The sequence below is a fragment of the Pezoporus flaviventris genome, unplaced genomic scaffold, assembly GCF_033815535.1.
Source record: "Pezoporus flaviventris isolate CSIRO_AGI_PZ_B2104156 unplaced genomic scaffold, CSIRO_AGI_Pfla_v1 ptg000079l, whole genome shotgun sequence".
Classification (NCBI taxonomy): Eukaryota; Metazoa; Chordata; class Aves; order Psittaciformes; family Psittacidae; genus Pezoporus; species Pezoporus flaviventris.
Genome location: NW_026892627.1, coordinates 1102038 through 1121647, shown reverse-complemented (window position 1 = coordinate 1121647; position 19610 = coordinate 1102038). Strand labels below are relative to the sequence as shown.

The window sequence follows — 19610 nt, the reverse complement described above, 5'->3', positions numbered from 1 at the left end:
AGCAAGCAAAGGATTCAGTAACACAGGGCAGTCTAGCCTGCAGGACTCTCTTCAGCTTTCCTCTTTCCAAAGTGTCACATGGGCAAGAAGGGGACCAGAAGCTCCTTGCTAACCTCATGTTCAGCTGGTGTATAGGTCAAAAACTGGTGGTGCTGTCATATGATAAAGATGGGAGGTGTAAATATGAGTCCCAAAGTGGACATCCATTTCTCAGGCAAAGTCTAGTCCCAACCAGTTGGTAGGTACCCGTAGAGTACTGAAGCACAAAAGGGTCACAGGGAGCCTCAGAGGGTGCAATGAAGGCTGAATAGATTGGGATTTAAAATCCCTATTTTCACAATTTCTGTAGAAATCTGAGGGCATGAAGTATATGGATGGTGGAAACCCTTGCCACCTTGGAAGTTGAAATAGACAATCTTTCCAGGTCCCATCTGACACAAACCGTTCTATGATTCTGTGTGTGATTCTGTGATTCTGTGAAATATTTTGGAGACAGGGCATTTCTTACTGCAGTTGCAGAGTTTAGATGTCACCTCTTTTTTTAAGACAAACAAAAAACAAATCCAGAAAAACCCCAAACTCATCCTCTTCCAAACCTTCAAGGTACATAAAATTTGCTTCTCAGAAAACGGCATTAAACTGTACAGAGCAGACATAAAAAAGCAATTCCCTAGAGCAAATTCTGGAGAAGAGGGAAACAGCTGGAAAATAATGCCTTATGTTTAACAAGAAAAACCAACTTGATGTTGCTTGTAATGCAGCCAAAGGAAAACAGTCTAACAGGCATGGTTTTCTCTCATTAATTCCTCCAGCCACAGCCAGAGTATAATTGTTTTATCAGAGCAACCACAAAGCTGAAGTCACACCTGTCACAACACCAATCATCCATGTGCTTCCAAAAGTTTGAGGCTGCTCAGTTTAAATTCCTCTGGAATGAGAAAATAGGATCCCTCCAGTTGCATTCAGTTTTGCTTTGTTTTGATTAGCATGATAATGTAGACACACACACCCGCACAGATGTACTGTTTTGATAGCTTTTGGGCACTTGAAAGGGCAACCCAATCCAAGACCCACTGGAGACAGTGGAAGAACTCCAGTTCCCTGCAGTGGGCACTGGATCCTGCCCATACCACAGAAATGAGTAACAGGGAATCAGTGATAAATAATAATAACCTTCCTCATAGGTACAGAAAAGACAAGTTTGCCCCAAAAGCTCTGATTTTTTTGTTTGTTTGCTTGCATAACAATAAGCAGCATGCATTTATCCTGCCTGGAAATTTACAAGGTGGGAGCAAGGAGCAAAAATCACCCTACAACACCTTATTTCCAGACTACTGAAGAAACCAGAACATATAGTTACTCTCTGATGTCACACCCAAAGATTTCTGTTGAGTCTTTTCCATACATATCCTCACTGGCACAAGGAAGCACAGCTCCTTAAAAGTCTGCAGCACCCTTCTTGCAAGGGAGACATTGATGACTGAAAGGAATTTGTTCCTTGCCCGCACCCAGAAAAAATAAATAAATAACGGTATTATGGGCAACAATAAATTCCCCAGCAGACTTCAAGTTCCCTGCAGCTGTTTTATGAAGGAAGCCTAAGAAGCATGACCAATACCTAGAAAACCCAAGCTGATTCCACTGGCATTTTTCCTTCACACCATGTTAATTCACTGCCATTGGCTGGACTGCACTGGCTTGCAGCTACGGTGCAAATGAGGATTGCAGGAAGACCTGAAAAGACAGATATATCGATGTGGTACTGTTAGAGGTGCTCAGGTTCAAAAACCCCATGATGGTGAACCCTGAATGTTTACCTGAGCAGAAATCATCCTTGACTGAAAGCATTCATACCTAACAGGATAAGAGGCAAAAAAGGATATTACTAGCTCTATTTAATATTAAGAAACTGTGACACAGGGAGGCAGAAAAAAACACATGCATTGTTCCTCAGAGAGGTTTTCAAATAGCAGGGAACTGAGATGAGATTTTTGTAGACCTACATAAGGTCTTTATTCGTAAGCTTTCTTCTAGCAGTCGCTTTGCAGCCACCTCCCTTACTCACAGCTTTGACACACGCATGTTAAGCCACTTTTCCAGCTATTAGCAGACATGTACACAAGAAAAGCAACAAAGGAAAGCAAGGGGTTGGAATGGCCACCAGACTTTGCCCAGCTTGAGGTTTGCATTTTCCAGCTGCTGGGGAGATACCTGACTTTATAGCACCTGCATTGTACACACTGTGTGTATTGACTGGAAATGCACAGCGCATACAATGTGGATTCTGTAGAAGTCATTCACAGCATCACCGCCCGGTGGGGGTCATCCTGTGTCACACTGGTCATGCACATGGGGTACTTAAGTGCAAGGGGGCACGCATCCATCCACAACTGCATCTGTCCGCTCACAGCTACCCAGGAGATCACAGGCTTTTTGGAGACTTGCTTTCCCTTCTCTGGTGAGGTGGCCAGATGCATTTAAACATGAATTACCTTCCTGCTCACAGAGCTGCACCCTCTCAGTTTTCTTGCTGTTTCCAGACATCCTTGGATGTCTGGCTTTGAGGACTTCAGTCCTGATTTGGGGGTTAATGATTCTCCCATCAATGAGTGCTATGAGTGCTCAGCAGGAGGGACTGTCAATCTTGGGGCATCAGAGACCAGAACTTTCAAATGGAGAACCAGAAAGACAGTTGTCACCCTCTGAAAGTAAAAGACGTGCCGGAGGCAAAGCTAAACCTTCTGAATCTTCATGTTGTAAGACTAGCTTACCACAGTGGGAGAATTAGATCTAGAAATTACCTGACAGCCCAAGCACTCCATGATATGTTGGTGTAGAAAGAATCTAAACATGAGGCAGAGGAAAAGGAGGGAGAGGATTCATACCACTTTTTGTGAATTGAAAAATGTTCAGGATTGTTAACACTGCAAAAGAACGATGTAAGGGACACAGAAAGACAAACGTAGCAATAAAACCGGTGCCAGGAATTCACTTGGTGTGTTTTGCAGAAAATATCAAGGATCCTTTTCCTAAGCTTGCCTGAACGAAATGATGCGGCAGCACACAGGGATTTTTTTTTTAGGAGTAAACCCACAATAAACCCACATATAGGGATTTTTTTAGGAGTAATTATTCTGTATATTTTATTGTCACTAGGAACCTTGAACACAGCACAGGGTTAGTATGAATGGGGACAGTATCTCTTCTGAAGTGCAGGACAGGCTAGAGAGGAACAAGCACATGTCAAACACATCCAAATCTCTGAAACAGTCTTTCAAACTTAGAGCTTCACAGTAGTGGGTGAACATCTACTGTCTTGCAGGTGGGCAGCAGGCATGTCAGCTTCTCAACACAGCCAGTTTCTCAGTTGATATAAACTGGAATATCATCAATGGTATCAGCACTTAAGCCTTTGATATCTCAGCCAGTAGTCTGGAGCATGCACGTATTTTTCATAGATAGGAGATTAACAGTAAGGAGGAAACAGGCAGTGCTTGTTACAATAAATCATCACCCTCCCCAAGCCCTAGGCTTCAGCACACTCATGGGTTCCCAGTGCAATAGGTTAAGTATTTTCTTTCCAATGCCAGCCATTGCAGGGGACTGTAGAGAAGGGTACATTCCTTATAAATGTATCTTTGTAGGCAGCAGTGCTGCAGTGGTCCTGAGTGAGGCTCTGTGTTTAATTATTTATGCTTTCTTATATTACCATGGCATGTAAAGTTTGAACCAAGATAACGGCGCCGTTGTCCATGTGTGTACGAGACAAGCATCCCTGCTCCACACCCCAGCTCAGGAAAGCGCTCGTGGTCAGGAAAGCCTTTAAGCACCCTAATGAGACTTAAGTGCATGCTGAAAGTTAAGCGTGTGCTTATGCATGCCGAGCCCCAACTAGCTTAGACTGTGAACAGCATATTTACAGTCATCAGTGATAAATGTCGCCTTTATTTATTTTTTATTTTTTTTCTCACCTGAAAGGGGCTATTCTTCTTGAGTTTGTGGAAGCTACTGTGGATTTGATCCTGCCTTGTAAGGGAAGCCAGTAGGGGACTCAGTTGTACAAATAAAGCAGAACTGGACCCTAAAAAAATAAATAGAAGATTGCATTTGGTTATTGGTGATTCTTCACCTTTTCACAGGGAAAAGATGAAGCCCAGTGTAACTGTGCTGAAATAAGGATGGTTCATTTGGGAATGAAAGTTTGACTAGTATATTCTGCAAACATTACTCTAAATTCTAGCATTTAGCTGCTTCATGCAGCAAGTCTCTCACTCTTAACAAGCTTCTAATCCATCCAGCCCTGTGCTGGGAGAAACGTTCTGAGCGTGACTCCAGATACACCTTTCTTTGATGTCAGGGGAAGGGAACAAATACCTTGGGAAAGGTGTGCTGCATTAAACCCTTCTCTGCTTCAAAAGGAATGAGTGGGCTAGAGCAGGTATCAGTTACCCAGGTTCAAGCACTGCAGGCTGTGTACCTATAAAGTAGCATTAGAGAAAGGCACGGGACATGATGATTTATCCTGTCATGTCCATGACCATCCCAGGCGAGACCACACGGCTATCTCCCAAACACAAACCAGGAGGTAGCTTAAGCCTGGACCACTCCTGGGATTTTGGAGAACTGTTTCAAAAGCCAGGAGAGTTCAGTGGGGTGGACATGCGCAGACTATGACATTTGCCTTCCAGAAAATGTTCCCTGCCACTGTTTGGTTTACCATTTGGCCTACAGAAGAGACATAACACCAAGACCCAGCTTTCTCGGCCTAATTATGCTTAAATATTTAAAATTGATTCTTCCACCTTCCTCTCTCCCACTCCACCTACGCTTATGGTAATGGACCCCTCCAGTCCCCCTTCTCACCCTGCTTGACCTGTGTTTTTTTGCAGGACTCCCTGCTGTATTTGTTACAGCATGGGCCAGCGTGAGAGCCACTCTAGCCGACACAGAGTAAGTTGCATTGTGTTTTCTTTTCTCTCTTTTACGCATTACTCTTTTGCGGGGCTTTTGGCAAAGCCAGAATCGATTCCTACCATGAAGTTAACAAACTTCTGGGGGTGAGTGTGGCAGGAAAGGACAAAGTGGGTGCAACTTTCCCAGCTCTCCTTTCATTTTACAGAATGTGATAAATGTGAACACTTGCAGCTGTTATCCCTGGGGCTAAAAGGTACTGCTTCACAGCTAGGCAGGGACAGGATGGGGATCTTTAAAATCCTGAATGAATGGGAATGAAGCTGAGAGATAACAGGCTTAGCACAGTGTTGATGAGGTGGGGAAACTGTATTCCTCCCTGCAGGAGGTGTGGATGCCAGCATATCCTTAGGTTTAAAAAGCATTTGTACAAATTCATGGAAGATAAATTCCTCTAGAAGTCTTAGTTATTCTGTAATTGTCTGGCTCAGGAAGCCATCCTGAACAGCAAATTATTGGAAGAAAAAGCTAGAAAAACATTACTACCTGCTTAGGCAGAACTGCTGTTCCACCTTAAATATCAGCTTCTGGGTACTGTCAGAAACAAGATACAGATCAGCTGCTTCTTTAGTTCTACACATGCACCCTCATGGCTTCGTATTCTTACAGTGCTGAATGAAGGTTGCATAGCATCCAACCCTCAAACCCCCAAACAATCACATTTTCTCCCCATGATGCACAGGCTTGACCACACAACGGGTTTCACCAGCCCATGATCCACCAGCAAAAGTGTGGGGTCCCCAGGTAGCTTTTCAAATGTCTTCCGCTAGGAGGACACTGGTTTCCAAATGGGATATCAGCTCCAGGCTTGGAAGGATGGAATAGCACAGCTACTGAGGTCTGACGCATCTGCACTGGCAGAGCCTTATCCTCGTCTTTCAGTCAGCACTGGTGGTTTCTCTGCCCCTGCCTCTCGCTTTCCTTGAATAGCTGCCTGGGCAGTATTTGGCCAGTGAAATGAAAACTGCAGCTTCCCTGTGGGGGCCGTCTGGCTCGGATAAAGAAAAGCCTGTGGCACTCCTCTCTCCGTGGTTGGAGAGAATTCAGAGTAATTAACACTGAGTGACCTTATTTAATAGCTGCTGGAAACTCCTGGGAGGAAATAGTGTTCAGCCCCTTCTTGGCAGAGGGAATCGCCCAATATCCACGCCACCAACAGTTTGCCCTTCCAGTCTTCACTTGGATAAGGGCTAAAGATGAAAAAGAGATAAAGGCTTTTGTGAGGCACGGCTGGGTCTCATTGCAAGAGCAGGGCTGAAGGAAACCCAGGAACTGAATGTAGAACCACAATGTTGTCCCCACCACTGTGTCTTCAGACAGGACCCATGCAACATGGTGCTGTTTTATTTCAAGGGGTAATATTTGGCCATTTCAGCCTCTTGTTTTCACGAAGATTGTAGTTATTTACAGTAAGAAGGTGAAGAAGTGGAAAAGGGTGGGTTCCTGCCCAGAAGCAGGAACAAGCCTTTATGGCTGTGAAAAGAGCTGTTCCACCATCTGGAGAGCATAACTGTAAATGCGCCTATTAGTGATTTCAGTTTTGTACATTATAACAGCAGGAGAAAGGCCTAATTTCAAAGCCATGACAACTGAAGGCAGGGATAGAGCTAAGTCCTTCCACCACATCATGCTTTGGAGGAGCCCATTCTTTCAGGGTGGATTTATCCAACAAGACGCTTGACTCTATTGCTCTTTGTAACTAATGGTTTCCTGATGGAATGTCAATCTTTTCTCAGGTGTTGGGACTTGAGTGCTGGCAATTTAAAATGGATTATTCAGGTGCCCATCCTGGCAGCTATCGTGGTGAGTACTGGGTGATTGCAAGGGGTGGAAGCAGTGCCTTTGGTTGATGCAGGCCCAGTGGGAAGAGTTGAGCCAGACTGCCCTACTCTAATCACCCTGTTAACACAACTCCTGCCTTAATACCATGGAGTCTCTATATATCCAGTTCAAGGGATTTATATTTGACCTGCCTCTGATGGCTGCATACTGCAGAGGGCTTATGAGCAACTTCAAGTTTTGCTTAGGGGAGAAGAATGACACAGGAGTAAGATGCTAAAATCATTAGTTAAACACATATTCAAACCAATATTCCCAACCCATATGATATGGGGGGAACCCCTCAGGGTTCATAACATGTTCTCAGCAGGAATCTCCAGTTGGAAGAACTGGAATTTGAGTTCCATACCTAGACCAAACCTTTTCCCCCGTCATGCTTCAGTGTCATCAGATTGTCTCAGACAATCTTTCTGAACTGATAAAAGCTTTGGATAACTCAAAGGTGGGGATGGAAATTAAACCATCTCAGCTATGATTGGACATGATGATAATCACTGATGGAGGATTACTTCAATCCCCACCCAACAACCAGAGGGAACAGAAAGGATGTAAGTAACATTACGCAGACAAAGGACTGAGATCTCACAAGCTGAAGAACTCACAAAGGTAATTAGATGGGTAGTGTGCATTTGCAAGAGCAGGGTCCTAATTAGCTAGAGAACTTGCTTTCATAGTTTCCTTTAAATACCCTTTCTTCCCCCTCAGTCTCTGTGGTTCTCCATTACTCTATCTTCTGATGGTTACATGAGAGCATGCAGAAAAGCTTGTCCACTCCCACACATCCTAGGTCCTCTTTACATTCATCCATGAATCTCCCTACAGTCTTCAGAGGGTTTTGCATCGAGCTGTATATAATTCCTTGCAACTCACACATCAGGAAGCCTTAGAAGATGATCAGTGTGGATGAGAGAAAAGTCAGACCATCTGCATATAAACAGCAGGAAAGTTTCTGAGGTGAACATGCTCATACATGTGATTAGGTGAGCTGCTTTGGAGTTGGGGGGCTTTTTTCTTCATCAGAATTTCCTTTTGGTGGAAATTCTCCACCTGGCTCTAGCAAATAGTTCTGCACCTTGGAAGAAACGAATCACCAAGCCCACATTGTAGTCACTGGAAATGAAATAGTAGGATGGAGAACAAAGTTCAGATAGTTCAACTAGATGAATGCCAGCAACCCCATTGCATTTAATTTAAAGCCCAATTAGCAGAGGAGAAAGAGCTCAATTAAGGCTTGTCCTTGTAAAAACAATGTTTCTCCACGAGGCTCTGCTGTGCTTGTACCCTGGCTATTTGCAAATGCAGCTATTTATCATGCAAAAATATTCTGTGGGTTGTTTCTGTTTAATTTCTGTGGGTTCATATTGTTCACTTGGCTGCCTTTTCAATTCCCACACTAGCTTGTCGTATGTTGCTGGACTAACTTCAGCATTTTCTGGATGTAGTGCAGAGAATTTGGAGGCTGAGGGGCTTAAAATCCATCCATTCTGCTGGTAGCTTTGATGTTATTCAGTAGTCTGGATTTCTTTTGAAACTTAGCACTTTTCAGGAAGTCAGAGGAGTTTCCCTCTTGACTGTGATACAGTTGGACATCTTCAATTTAGCCAACAAATGCAGAACAAAATCCCACTTTTGAGCTTCTGAAGCTAGAAAAACTCATATGAGAAACAAAGCCTGCCCTTTTTTTTCTTTTCTTTCCCTTTCAGATTGATTTCCAATGAAAATTAATTAAATGCCCTAGGCTGTATGCCTCTCTGCCTGTCAGTCTATCCATCTTTTCCCTATAGCTTTTGTGCCAGTCAGTAAATTCCAACCAAATGTAACGAAGGGAATGGGGTTGCATGGATGTTAAATTCCCAAAAACCTCATGAAAACAGTTGAGTAGATATGGGAGAGAAATTCTACTAATGCCCCTTCAAGGGAATGGGTGTAGTACAACCTCACCTCCTTTTTAACACAGAGGAGAGCTGTTCAAAATGAACTTGCACCTCGTTAAAGGAGAAGGAATCCAACCACAGAAGACAAAGCCATAGTAAACCAGGCCGTGTTCATTCAGTGGCTCAGGGAACTACTTGTTTTAATAGTGAGGATAATTAAACATTGGAACAACTTAGCAATGGTTGTGGTAGGATCTCCGTCATGGAAACACTGAAACCCAGATCTGCTATAACTCAAAGAAAAATTAATACAAGGAGGTCTTATGGACTGCGTTTTGCAGATCAGACTAGAAGTTCACAATGGTCCCTTCTGGCATAAAACTATGAGCCTGTGTGTGACATGGCAAGTTGTTTCCTTGAAATGCCACTATGCTGGCATCTGAGAAGTCAAATGACTGCTGCAAGCTTCAAAAGAAACCCATAGGCATCAGCATTAGCCCAGCAACATGGATCAGCCCAGTGGACAGTTACACAATTGTTCTATTTATGGCCTTCCATAGTCCCAAAAACAGGATAGTCTAGGGCAGCAGCAGATGTAAATCCAGCCCTAGTGAAACCAGTCTCTGAAGAGCTCCAAAAAGCTGAGAATCCCTCAAACATGTCCTCATTTCCCCCCTCTGGTGTCAGTGAAGCCATAAAATGGCGCCATTGCCTTTTGCAGCACAGGTCACCATGAGCATGTTCCTGTAGGACTGGATTAGCTCAGTTGAGCAGCTGGCCACAAGATGGGCTCGTAGAGGTGGCTCCCTGAGTAGGAAATAGGTATTACTTACTGTCCTTATCCAGTCCATACTAAACACTCCTCCAGAGGAACAGTTAGCAGTGCATATAGAACCGAAGTTTTACAGTTCTATTGCCTTTCTGCATTCTTGATCTGTAGTGTCTTGTTAGGGCTACTCCATGTCTTTGTCATGGTGCAGTTTGCTTACTCTTCTTTCCTTTTGCACAAGAAAATATGGAAAGGCATCTTACTAATGCTTCTTTTAGCCAGAGGGTATCTAATTCTCAGGTGGGCTACAAGAGACAAATATAGCCGTATTTCAGTCTGCTCCTTAGCTAAGTTTGAGAGATTTACAAGGCTATGAAAATGACCCATATTTCTGTATGGAGTTTTTTAAAAAGGTGGTGTGAAAAATACTGACAGTTGTCTGTAGTCCAGGCCTCAAAATGCCTGATAAGCACTGCCTTATATACTGATATCATGTCCCGTTACCAGGTGTCTGCCAGGCTAGCTAGCACAGATGTAGGTGTATCCATGTGAGATGCCCACACTTTGTCAGAGACAGCTATTCCCTTCTCTCTCTCAACCATTCAGGTTGAACACAGATGACTAGATCCCATCAAACCATTTGTGGTCTTTCCTGGGGAGCTCATCCCTTCCACAGGACAAGCTCCCCCAGAAGGAGCTTTTCACACAGCATGATCAGGTCACTGCCACAGCCCCTTCACTCATCTTGGGGAAAGCACTGACTGAACAGCCTGACCATTGACTGCATCTTTATTAACAGTTATCCTTTCTTTGTTGTGTTGTTTCTTTTTCCCGCCTCTTCCAGGTAAATTTTATTCTTTTTATCAATATTATCAGAGTCCTAGCAACCAAGCTACGAGAGACAAATGCAGGGAGGTGTGACTCAAGACAACAGTACAGGTGAGTCACATACCCTTTCCACTTTTGGGGAGATGTCAAAGTCTTTGTTTCACCCCTTGACTAGAGAAGGAGGCTAGGGTGACTAGTTAAGAGTGTCTACACTGTAGACACCTAAAATAAGGTGAAACGAATGCTGTCTTCCAAGTCTGGTAATGCAGAATGAATCAACAGCAGTTCAGACATCTCCTAAACCTTTCAAATACAACCTGGGGGACCTGCCTTGTAGTTTAAAGAAATGAATTCAGTCTTCAGCCAATTTGGCCTTGAAACAAAAGTTCAAAAATAAAAGCATTGTGTTTGCCATTGGAGTCCCTAAAACTTGTGTCAGTTTATTTATTTTTTTCATTTCTCTCCTGTACTTTGTAAAACTTGGTCTGTTTGTTAAATCTGCATTTCAGTGGATGTTTCATTGCCTTTGCTGAAAGGAAAAAAGGATTCCTGACTCTTTGCTGGAAACCTGGCATATCCCTGCTTGTTTTATTTTCCTTTGTTCTGCCAGCTCTTCTCTCTTGATAATTTAGGATATTTGTAGCATGGTCAAAACTGCACAGAAAAAGCAGATTGTTGAGACACCTTGGCTGTTTGTTTGCTCCCAAGGCTTCTTGTAATCTCCTGAACTTGACTGACGAGCATGACCAGCAAAGGCAGGAAGTGGGGGCAGAAAGATTTGGGATGCAAACCATGAGCTCATTGCTACCATCTCACTCTCCAAACACAAGACGTTTCATTTGAAGCAGCAATGAGATTTGGCAGGAAAACACCTCTCTATTTTGCTTTGCTGCCCTGTCAGGGCTCTGATTTATCTATTTGTTTATTTCCTCCTGGCTGAAGCTTGCTCTTAATTATGGTTTGGATGCAACCTTCTCCTTTTAATATGATAATTCCCTCAGCGGTTTCCAGTTGCTGGACAGAGGAGGTACCAGATCTTTCTGGTAATGATGTTCACCCTTCTCAGTCATTGCCTGCACTTGGTGACTTGCTGTAACTCTTGGCAGAATGTTTACTCCTTCAATTAATATCACTTCCAGGCAAGGCTGGTTCCGTCAGGAGCAAACGCAGCCAAGTACTCAGGGTTGCACTGTACCTTCCCCCAGTCCCCAGCACAGGTCCTCTGCTGAGGTGGATCTGCTTCTTTAAAAAGGGGCTTTCCAAGTGAGATGGCAGTCCAAAGCACCTCCTGAGAGTGTTCACCATGCTCACCCCGTAGCGCACTGTCCTCTTCCCCTTGATATCTAGAGGAATTCTGCTCCTAGATGCACTTACCTCTCCACCAGCCCTGCTCTTTACAGGAGGCACTAACCCAGGGTGGACCTTCGTGTCTTGCCTCAATAAACAGGCTCAATCACAGAATCACAAAGTGGTTGAGGTTGGAAGATATCTCTGGAGGTCATGTAGCCAAAGCCTCCCTGCTCCAGCATTGTCAGTTACTGTAGGTTGTAGAGGACCATGTCCAGTTGTCATAAGCTGAAGCAGACCAGCATTTACAGACAAACTGACTTTAGGGAAAACAACTAAAAGAGGGTAAATTTAGACTAGGTATAAAGGAAGAAGTTCTTCCCTGTGAGGGTGGTGAGCCTCTGGCACAGGCTGCCCAGAGAAGCTGTGGCTGCCCCATCCCTGGCAGTGCTCAAGGCCAGGTTGGATGGGGCTTGGAGCAACCTGGTCTAGTGGAAGGTGTCCCTGCCCATGGCAGGGGGTTGGAACTGGATGAGCTTTAAGGTCCCTTCCAATCTAAACCACTCCATGATTCTATGATGACAAGGGTATTTAGTGCCAGTCAGAGGCTGAGTGCTGGAAGCAGCAGCGCAAATTTCTTTCCAGTCACATTTCCACCCTGTACCCATGATCCTGAGCCAAAGACAGGGATAGTCTGAGGCTGAAAAAGACATCTCAGAGTCTTAATCTCCAGTACATATAGCATCACATGGGGACATGTATGTGCAGAAGGTTAGACTAGCACATCAACACATGCCTGAGGATGGACTGGGTTGTGTCACATGCCATAAGAGAAGTAAGTTTGAAACTTCAGGGGGACACAGTGCCTGTGTAAATGTAAGATATCCAAACCTTGTCAAGAGGACATGTAAGCAGGTATGAAATTATGTTCAACTTGTGCCCAGGGTATGAGGTGGACAAGTTTGACTGGGAGGTATACTCCACCCACTAATTTCCTCTGTGTCTTTCTCTCTTCTTATTGCTATAGGAAGCTGCTGAAATCTACCCTCGTCCTTATGCCTCTGTTTGGCGTTCACTATATTGTTTTCATGGCTATGCCATACACAGATGTGTCAGGGATTCTTTGGCAAGTTCAAATGCACTATGAAATGCTGTTCAACTCTTTCCAGGTACTGTAACTGTTAAACTATGGGGAAGAACTGAAAGAATTTCAGTGGGGTGGGAAGAGAAATGAAAGTGTAAGGTTGTCATTGGAAGCAGGGCTGTTTCTACAGTACACCAGATTTCATTCACAAGGTGATTTGACAGTATTTTAGCATCAACTATGTTCTATATTTGCTAAACACAACATATAAAGGCTCAGTGTGTTCAACAAAAAAACGTTCCTGCTGAAAGATAACTTGCCCCACAGAATAAATCCCTTTAAATCCAGGTTAGACGTAAACTGGTAGAGATCCACAGAGACATGTTGTTTCAAATTAGCTTCCATTTTGCTTGTCCCAAAGTTGTCTTTCAGTCCTGTGAATGGATTCCTCAGTTTTAGGTTTGAGCAAAAGGCAGGTTCAGTTACAGTACCGGTCCTCTACAAGACACAGCAGCAAGAATACATAACCCTCTACAAGCAAAGCAGTGTTTGATTGTTACTGCACACCTTTCCCTGAGAGATGAATTTCTGGTTCATATGCTACTATCGTCATGGTTGACCAGTGTGGATGATGAAATGTGGACAGCTGGTCTGGCCAGGTGATGGTTTAGCGAAACTGCAAGAGAGATGGGGAGCAAGCTTACATTCATGTGCTTCCACAATCCCTGTTGGGTGTAGATAGGATGAAACAGTAGGTTACCTCAACAAGATCTGGGTAAGCTATCGGCCAACACAAAGATGTAGATGGTTTGCTCACATCTGAATTCCTTTGCTGATCCCATTAAGTCCATTCTACTTCACACACAGGCTACCCCACTTACAGCCAGAGCTGGAAAAGCCCCATCAGAACCACCTTCCACTCTGACATCCTGCAGCAGGATAAGCTACATGTAAAACACTAGAAATATTTATACAATAGTTTGTAAACATGCCCAATGAGGTAGATGCCACCAACTTCCCAGGCACCCATCAGCATCTTGCAACCTCTGCAATAGGTCTGGGGGTGAAAATAGTCCCATGGCTAAGCCATGACCCAGAGGGCTTATATAGTCTATCTACTTTGTCAATAGTCTGAAGGAAAATGTCTATGTCGATCTGTCTCTCATGTGCTATTGAACAATGCAAGGTTTCTTACACATATTATATACTGCATACTGTGGATGTCATTGATTTCAGAGGAACACAGAGATGCTGGGCAGTGTCATCAGAAAAGAAATATTCACATGCAGCAAGATTAACATTAGTATGTTGTTTCTTCTTCCTTCTAGGGATTTTTTGTTGCCATCATATACTGTTTTTGCAATGGAGAGGTATGTCACCAGCTTCTTAATTATTTCTCTCCTTTGTTACATTAGTTTCACACACATATGGTAAGGCAGATGCACATCAGCATCTCCTCACTTATTTTAGAGACACAACATTGTTTTGCTCTCAATGAAAGATATGTCAGTGCACATAGAAAGTTCATATCCTTGGTTTTGACATATAAGATATCCAGGTCAATATGTCACCAATAAATAACCTACTGGAAGTAGCTAATGGAGGGGAAAAAAAATGTGGTTTTCCTTTTCCTAGCATAAGTGCTGTTTAGTGTTGCTTAATTTGAGATCTGTGGCAGGAAGAAAAGTGGATCAATAGAGTAGCTGCCTAACCAGCAAGCTCTTTTGATTGTCCAGGCTTTTCTGACCTTTTTTCTATTTCCAAAGTGATAATGCTTTAATGTCTTTTTTTTTTCACTAATTCCCTCTGTTCCTGCCAACTAAGAAACTAGATGGTCAGTGGCTGTACACTGAGAAAGAACAGAATGTGGCCCAGCATAAGACTGGTCCAGCATAAGGCTGGCTTGGCCTAAGTTTATGGATTTTAAGGCTAAATGAAACTACAAATACGCTGCTTAAGTTTTACAGCATAAAACTAAGATAAAATATCTACCATAACGGGAGCTGATCATGTCCCTTAACCCTGGGAGAGAGTTAACACATATTTCAGTTAGATGTTTTCAGCTATTCAAGCTTTCCAATGTCAAATATTTCATTTGGAAAGGGCAGATTGAATGTGAATTTAGTGTTCCTTCCAATTTCACTCCCCAGAATGTTTCTCACCCGTGCTGTCTGCGGATACTACCTCCTCCTGCTCCCATCTGCTCCTACTTATGCTTTTTTATCCCCTTTTGCTTCTCAGGTCCAAGCAGAAATTAAGAAGTCATGGAGCAGGTGGACATTAGCACTTGACTTTAAAAGGAAAGCACGAAGTGGGAGCACAACCTACAGTTATGGACCAATGGTTTCCCACACCAGCATCACAAATGTAGCCACAAGAGGAGCACTTGCCCTCCATCTCAATACAAGACTTATACCAGGGACCCTCAATGGACACCGGAATTTGCCAGGTTATGTAAAAAATGGCTCCATTTCTGAAAACTCCATGCCTTCTTCTGGACCAGAGCAGTACAACAAAGATGAGGAGTACCTGAATGGCTCTGGCCTTTACGATGGAGACAGACCTACAGTACTTGTTGAAGAAGAAAGAGAGACAGTGATGTAAAGAGAGAAAGAGATAAAAGAAGCAAAAGGATGGAAAAGGTTCCTGGAGAGCATTTAGTGGGCAAAAGAGTATCAGGCCACGCATTGGATGCCAAGGGTTTCCATACAGTTTCTCTGTTCTATGGAACGAGAAGTTAAGTTATATGGGAAAAAAAATGTGAGCCACCAATGTGGCCAGCTGTCGATCACATACATATTCTCAAGTGATCTAAGTCTCTCTGGTGTTAGCAGAAGCAGGGCTGTCTAGATCCACAGCCTTGCTACTGTTGAACAACTGAGATACTGGGAGTTCATGAAGGAGGGTTGTATAGCAGCAATGTGGTCCTTGGATCTCTTGGAGAGTGTGGGCAGCTGAGGAGGACAGGACTCACCCAGTAAAACAAGAGTCTTGCAGAGAGTGTACAGTGCCATCTTCTTGTGAGGGTACAAGCCACCCTGAGTATCAGTGTCTTCAGTTTGGTTTGCTGTTTCCCTATAAAGTCTGCCTGGTAACACACACAACACTGATCAAGACCTATTGCGGGGTCATAGCTGCCCACCCTTTCAGATAAGCACTCAATGCAGACAGCTCAGTACCACTGGTCGCATGTTCTTCACTTCGGCAATCTCACTCCTCGGCAAAATGCTCCTCTAAGGTGAGCAGGGTTAACAGCTCAAGGTTGCTGAATGCAGGCAGACAACGCTGTTCTCCTCTCCCTGACCTGAGTCCCAGTAGCAAGCCAGAAACCAGTGCAGTTTCAGGATGGAAAATGTGCTTGTCAGAATGTGTGACATTTCTGTTCTTCCAGATGTAGCAGAGAGAGGGGCCCACCGAGTGTGTTGAGGCAGGGTGGGGAATTTGCAGTTCTTGGGTATATGTGCCTATGTGTGTGTGGCTAAAATCAGTTGAGAGGGTAGCTAACTCAGCCCTCCCTTTTTGTGGGTGCTCATGGAAACAGGCTTCAGTCAGTTTTTAAACCTCTAAATTGCTTCTTGTTCCGCCCTCTGAATTTCCTGTTTCTTACTAGCCAAAACCCTTATTAGGAGAAAGACTCCATCAACAGTCTGCCTGTGTCACCCAGCAGCACAAGCTGTGGATACAGCCAGACAAACCTAAGCTCATGAGATCCAAAGGCAATATTTGCTTGATAAAAGCACAGGAATTGCTCATGGATGGTTACTTTTGAACATCTAAACTTTCTTATTCTTTGCATTTTGATCACACACACATGTCTGTGCACCAGCTCAGAGTCTTAGCTGACGTTAACAAGTCTAACTTCAACCAGATAAGGCTATTGCTCAGATGAGGAAAGTTATTGCACAAGGAAATGCCTTCTTCTTACAGGAGACAAAGGCCAGGAAGATTTTGTCACCATGCAGTTTCCCTTGCTGGCGATTTTTTCAGGGTGTACCAAAAGGTTGGTCTCTGATACAGATAATCTTTAGCAGCAATGAAGAGGTACAGTCCTTGTTGGCCAACCGTGTGCTCTGTTGGAGCTGCCACACCAGCAGATCATCTAGCGAAGGGTCTCTGACATTTTCCAAGCATGATACAAGATTGCCCAGAAGTGGGAAATTAGTGACAGTGACCAAACTTCCTGCTGCAGTACGTGCTTCCCCAAAGGAAGGACTCTTGCTGAGCCAGCCTGGATCCTCAATTCAGCCCCTGTCATAACACCACTATTCGCTTGTTTCAGTCTGAGTCAGCTCCTCATGGTGCTTTTTTTTTTTTCTTATTTCTCTTTTTCCTCTTAGCAAGTTTCTAGTAACTGAAATATTTCAACCACACCTGACTGTTACTCAAATGGAATAGGAAAGAGGTATTGGGCAAGTCTGCAGAAATCCTCTGGGACATAGGTGGGGCCAATGGGATAATCTACCTTCTATCCTGATGCTTTAGATACTGCTGCTGAGTCACGTCAACCAGAACTTCTGAGATGCATCCAGTCAATGCAATCAGCTGGTCTTCTGAGAGCAAATTACTAACTTCCCCAAAACTCTGAAGGAGGTCAGGAAGAGCAGTGGGACCTTGACTCTGTATCCCACATCTTTAGACAACCTCTCAGGTTAGGGCCTGATCCAAACCCCAGTAAAGTCAAGGAGAAAACCTCTTCCCTTCAATATCTCTGAGTTTTGGATTCAGACATGGTAGGGTATGTGGTGGATAAGAGGCAGTCCTCTGTCAGACACTGAAACTCCAGCTACAAACATACATGAGCAGGTCTTTAAAAGCCAGTATTTATCTGTGACAGTCTATTCTTTTGTGTCATTAAAGTAGGTCAAATATCATCAAAAACGTTTTACACCAAATGGCAGGTATTTAAATGTAAGGTTTTCAAAGAATAATCATTCATGCTCAACAATTGTTGTTGTTGTTATTCCTATAATAATACTAGCAATAGTATTACAGAGAAATTAAGTAATCTTGCAAGAGAAGTCAACTCTAGTGAAAGTGTGGCATGAGGAGCTAACCAGCTCCTCAGAAATCTGGGTCAGCCCAGCTACGCTCACTGCTCACCTCTTTCCCCACAGATGCTGGTACGGCTTCTGGAGGCAATCAGAGCGGGCAGAAGTTATTAATAGTTGGCTGTCAGAGTGTGTACAGCTGTGTTATTTAGCATCCCATGTGGCTGAACCACCAATGAGAGAGAAGAACACTGAATATGCTGGCTCTGGCTTTCCAGCTTTCCAGAACTACGTTGTGCTTAAATCCTGCCAAGTAGATGGAATGACCCTCCGGATTTTTTTCACTTAAAGAGATTTCTTAGTATCATTTCATTGTTGGAACAAAGGAAAAAAAAAAAAGCCAAACCAAACCCCCCCCACCAGTGACTCACTATTTGCTTGTATTTGTTGTTTAGAATTCAATATTAATAACATGTTTAGCAATCACTCAGCAAAGTTCAGTGAATACGCAAAAGCCATAAAATTATTTATTAACAAATACAACACCCCTTTTAGAATGCAGCCCTCACTGAAATGCATTTGTCACTTGTTTAGAATAAATGTCAGAAATGTTGTTAAGTGGAGATAAAAATTACATGCACAAGGGATGTACAGGGGAAGAAATACTTTCTTAATCCTTTCAGTTACAAATCATGCATATTAGATTTTTATTTTTTCTCCTGGGTGTTCATGAGCAATATGCATGTAAAAATTTAGAAAATGCTGATAGCAAAACAGGGGAATAACTGTCATTAAGGCCCAGCAGACTTTGTGTTTGTCAAAGCCTGTTCCTATCATTTCTGGGCTGATAACAAACTGTTGATCGAGTATATAGCATGATCTATTATCTGGATATTCAAGGACATCCTTCACTGCTTTTAGTGAGGAAGGGGTTAGACCTGTGATGTCTAAAAACAGAGAAGAAACCACAGTTTGCCCCGGAAGGGCAAGCAAAATGATCCTGCTGGCATTTATCCAAAGCCTCTAGATTCAGACTGGGCTCCCCTTTGCTTTCTCCATCACCAGGAGATGTGGGCATTTCTCAAGGACAGTTTATGCCCATCCAAAGGTCTGAGTCCACCTGGGGTGGCAGTTCCTTTCCTGTCTGATTTACTAATGCAAACATACTCCAAAGGCCACAGAAAACAAAAACATGGTGAGGTGAGGGTGCATTTGTCTGTGATTCATCAAGGTACCACTGCAAACTTGGACAGGGTTTGTGACCTACATCCTGGTTGAGATTCAGCATCGGATTGTGGAGCAGAGAGAGCGTATTGCTTTGAAGTCAGTGTACAGCGAACACATAGGCAGAGAGACTTTCTCAAGTTCACTTCAAGGAGGTCCACAGGAGTTGGTTGCCTGTATTTTTCTAATTTTCCCTCCTCCATGGTGTCAGATTTGTGGCCTTTTTCCTCCCATCTTGTAAAGCAGCTGGCAATGCTCAGGAGTGTTTAGACCCCCCCAGCTTCCCTTAGCCTGATGGGCTGGTACAAGCCAAGCTGTGTACTGCAATATCCCAGCTGACTGGCTCACACGGGAGGAATTTCCTTGCCCAGTAACACCGATGCCACAGAATTGTTGGGCTTGGGCAAGGGAATCTCCATCCTTGGCAGGTTCTTCTCATTCTACCAGCCCAGCACCTCTTCTGTTCTCATCCACAGCAGCATAGTCTATTTTTCTTTGTGAATCCTTCTTACTTGATCTACCTCCTCTTTGGATGGACACAGAGCTGTTAAATGTTCCTCAGCCTTGTGTTTCTTAAGGATTACTTTTGGCAGCAGCCTTGTCATTTTTACTTTGCCTGGATATGGTGCAGGCAAATGTTTTTACACCTTCTATATACTGCTTGGTCTAGGTTCAGATGAGATCATGTCTTGTCCTTTTCCTCACCCCTCCTCAACTCTTCTTGTCTGATACATATTAAAGCCAAA

General features: G+C 43.6%; 1 protein-coding gene across 3 annotated transcripts in view; it reads left to right on the top strand.

Moving 5' to 3' along the window:
• The window catches only part of PTH1R (parathyroid hormone 1 receptor), a 109634-nt gene extending 93115 nt beyond the window's left edge, over positions 1 to 16519 (top strand). For all 3 annotated transcript variants that reach the window (XM_061474511.1, XM_061474513.1, XM_061474512.1), the window contains exons 8-13: positions 4890 to 4950; positions 6708 to 6774; positions 10298 to 10392; positions 12596 to 12737; positions 13981 to 14022; positions 14894 to 16519. In XM_061474511.1, the coding sequence (XP_061330495.1) occupies positions 4890 to 4950; positions 6708 to 6774; positions 10298 to 10392; positions 12596 to 12737; positions 13981 to 14022; positions 14894 to 15256 (770 nt within the window). In that variant the 3' untranslated portion in view covers positions 15257 to 16519. The remainder of the gene's footprint in view (positions 1 to 4889; positions 4951 to 6707; positions 6775 to 10297; positions 10393 to 12595; positions 12738 to 13980; positions 14023 to 14893) is intronic.
• Positions 16520 to 19610: the final 3091 nt, after the last annotated feature.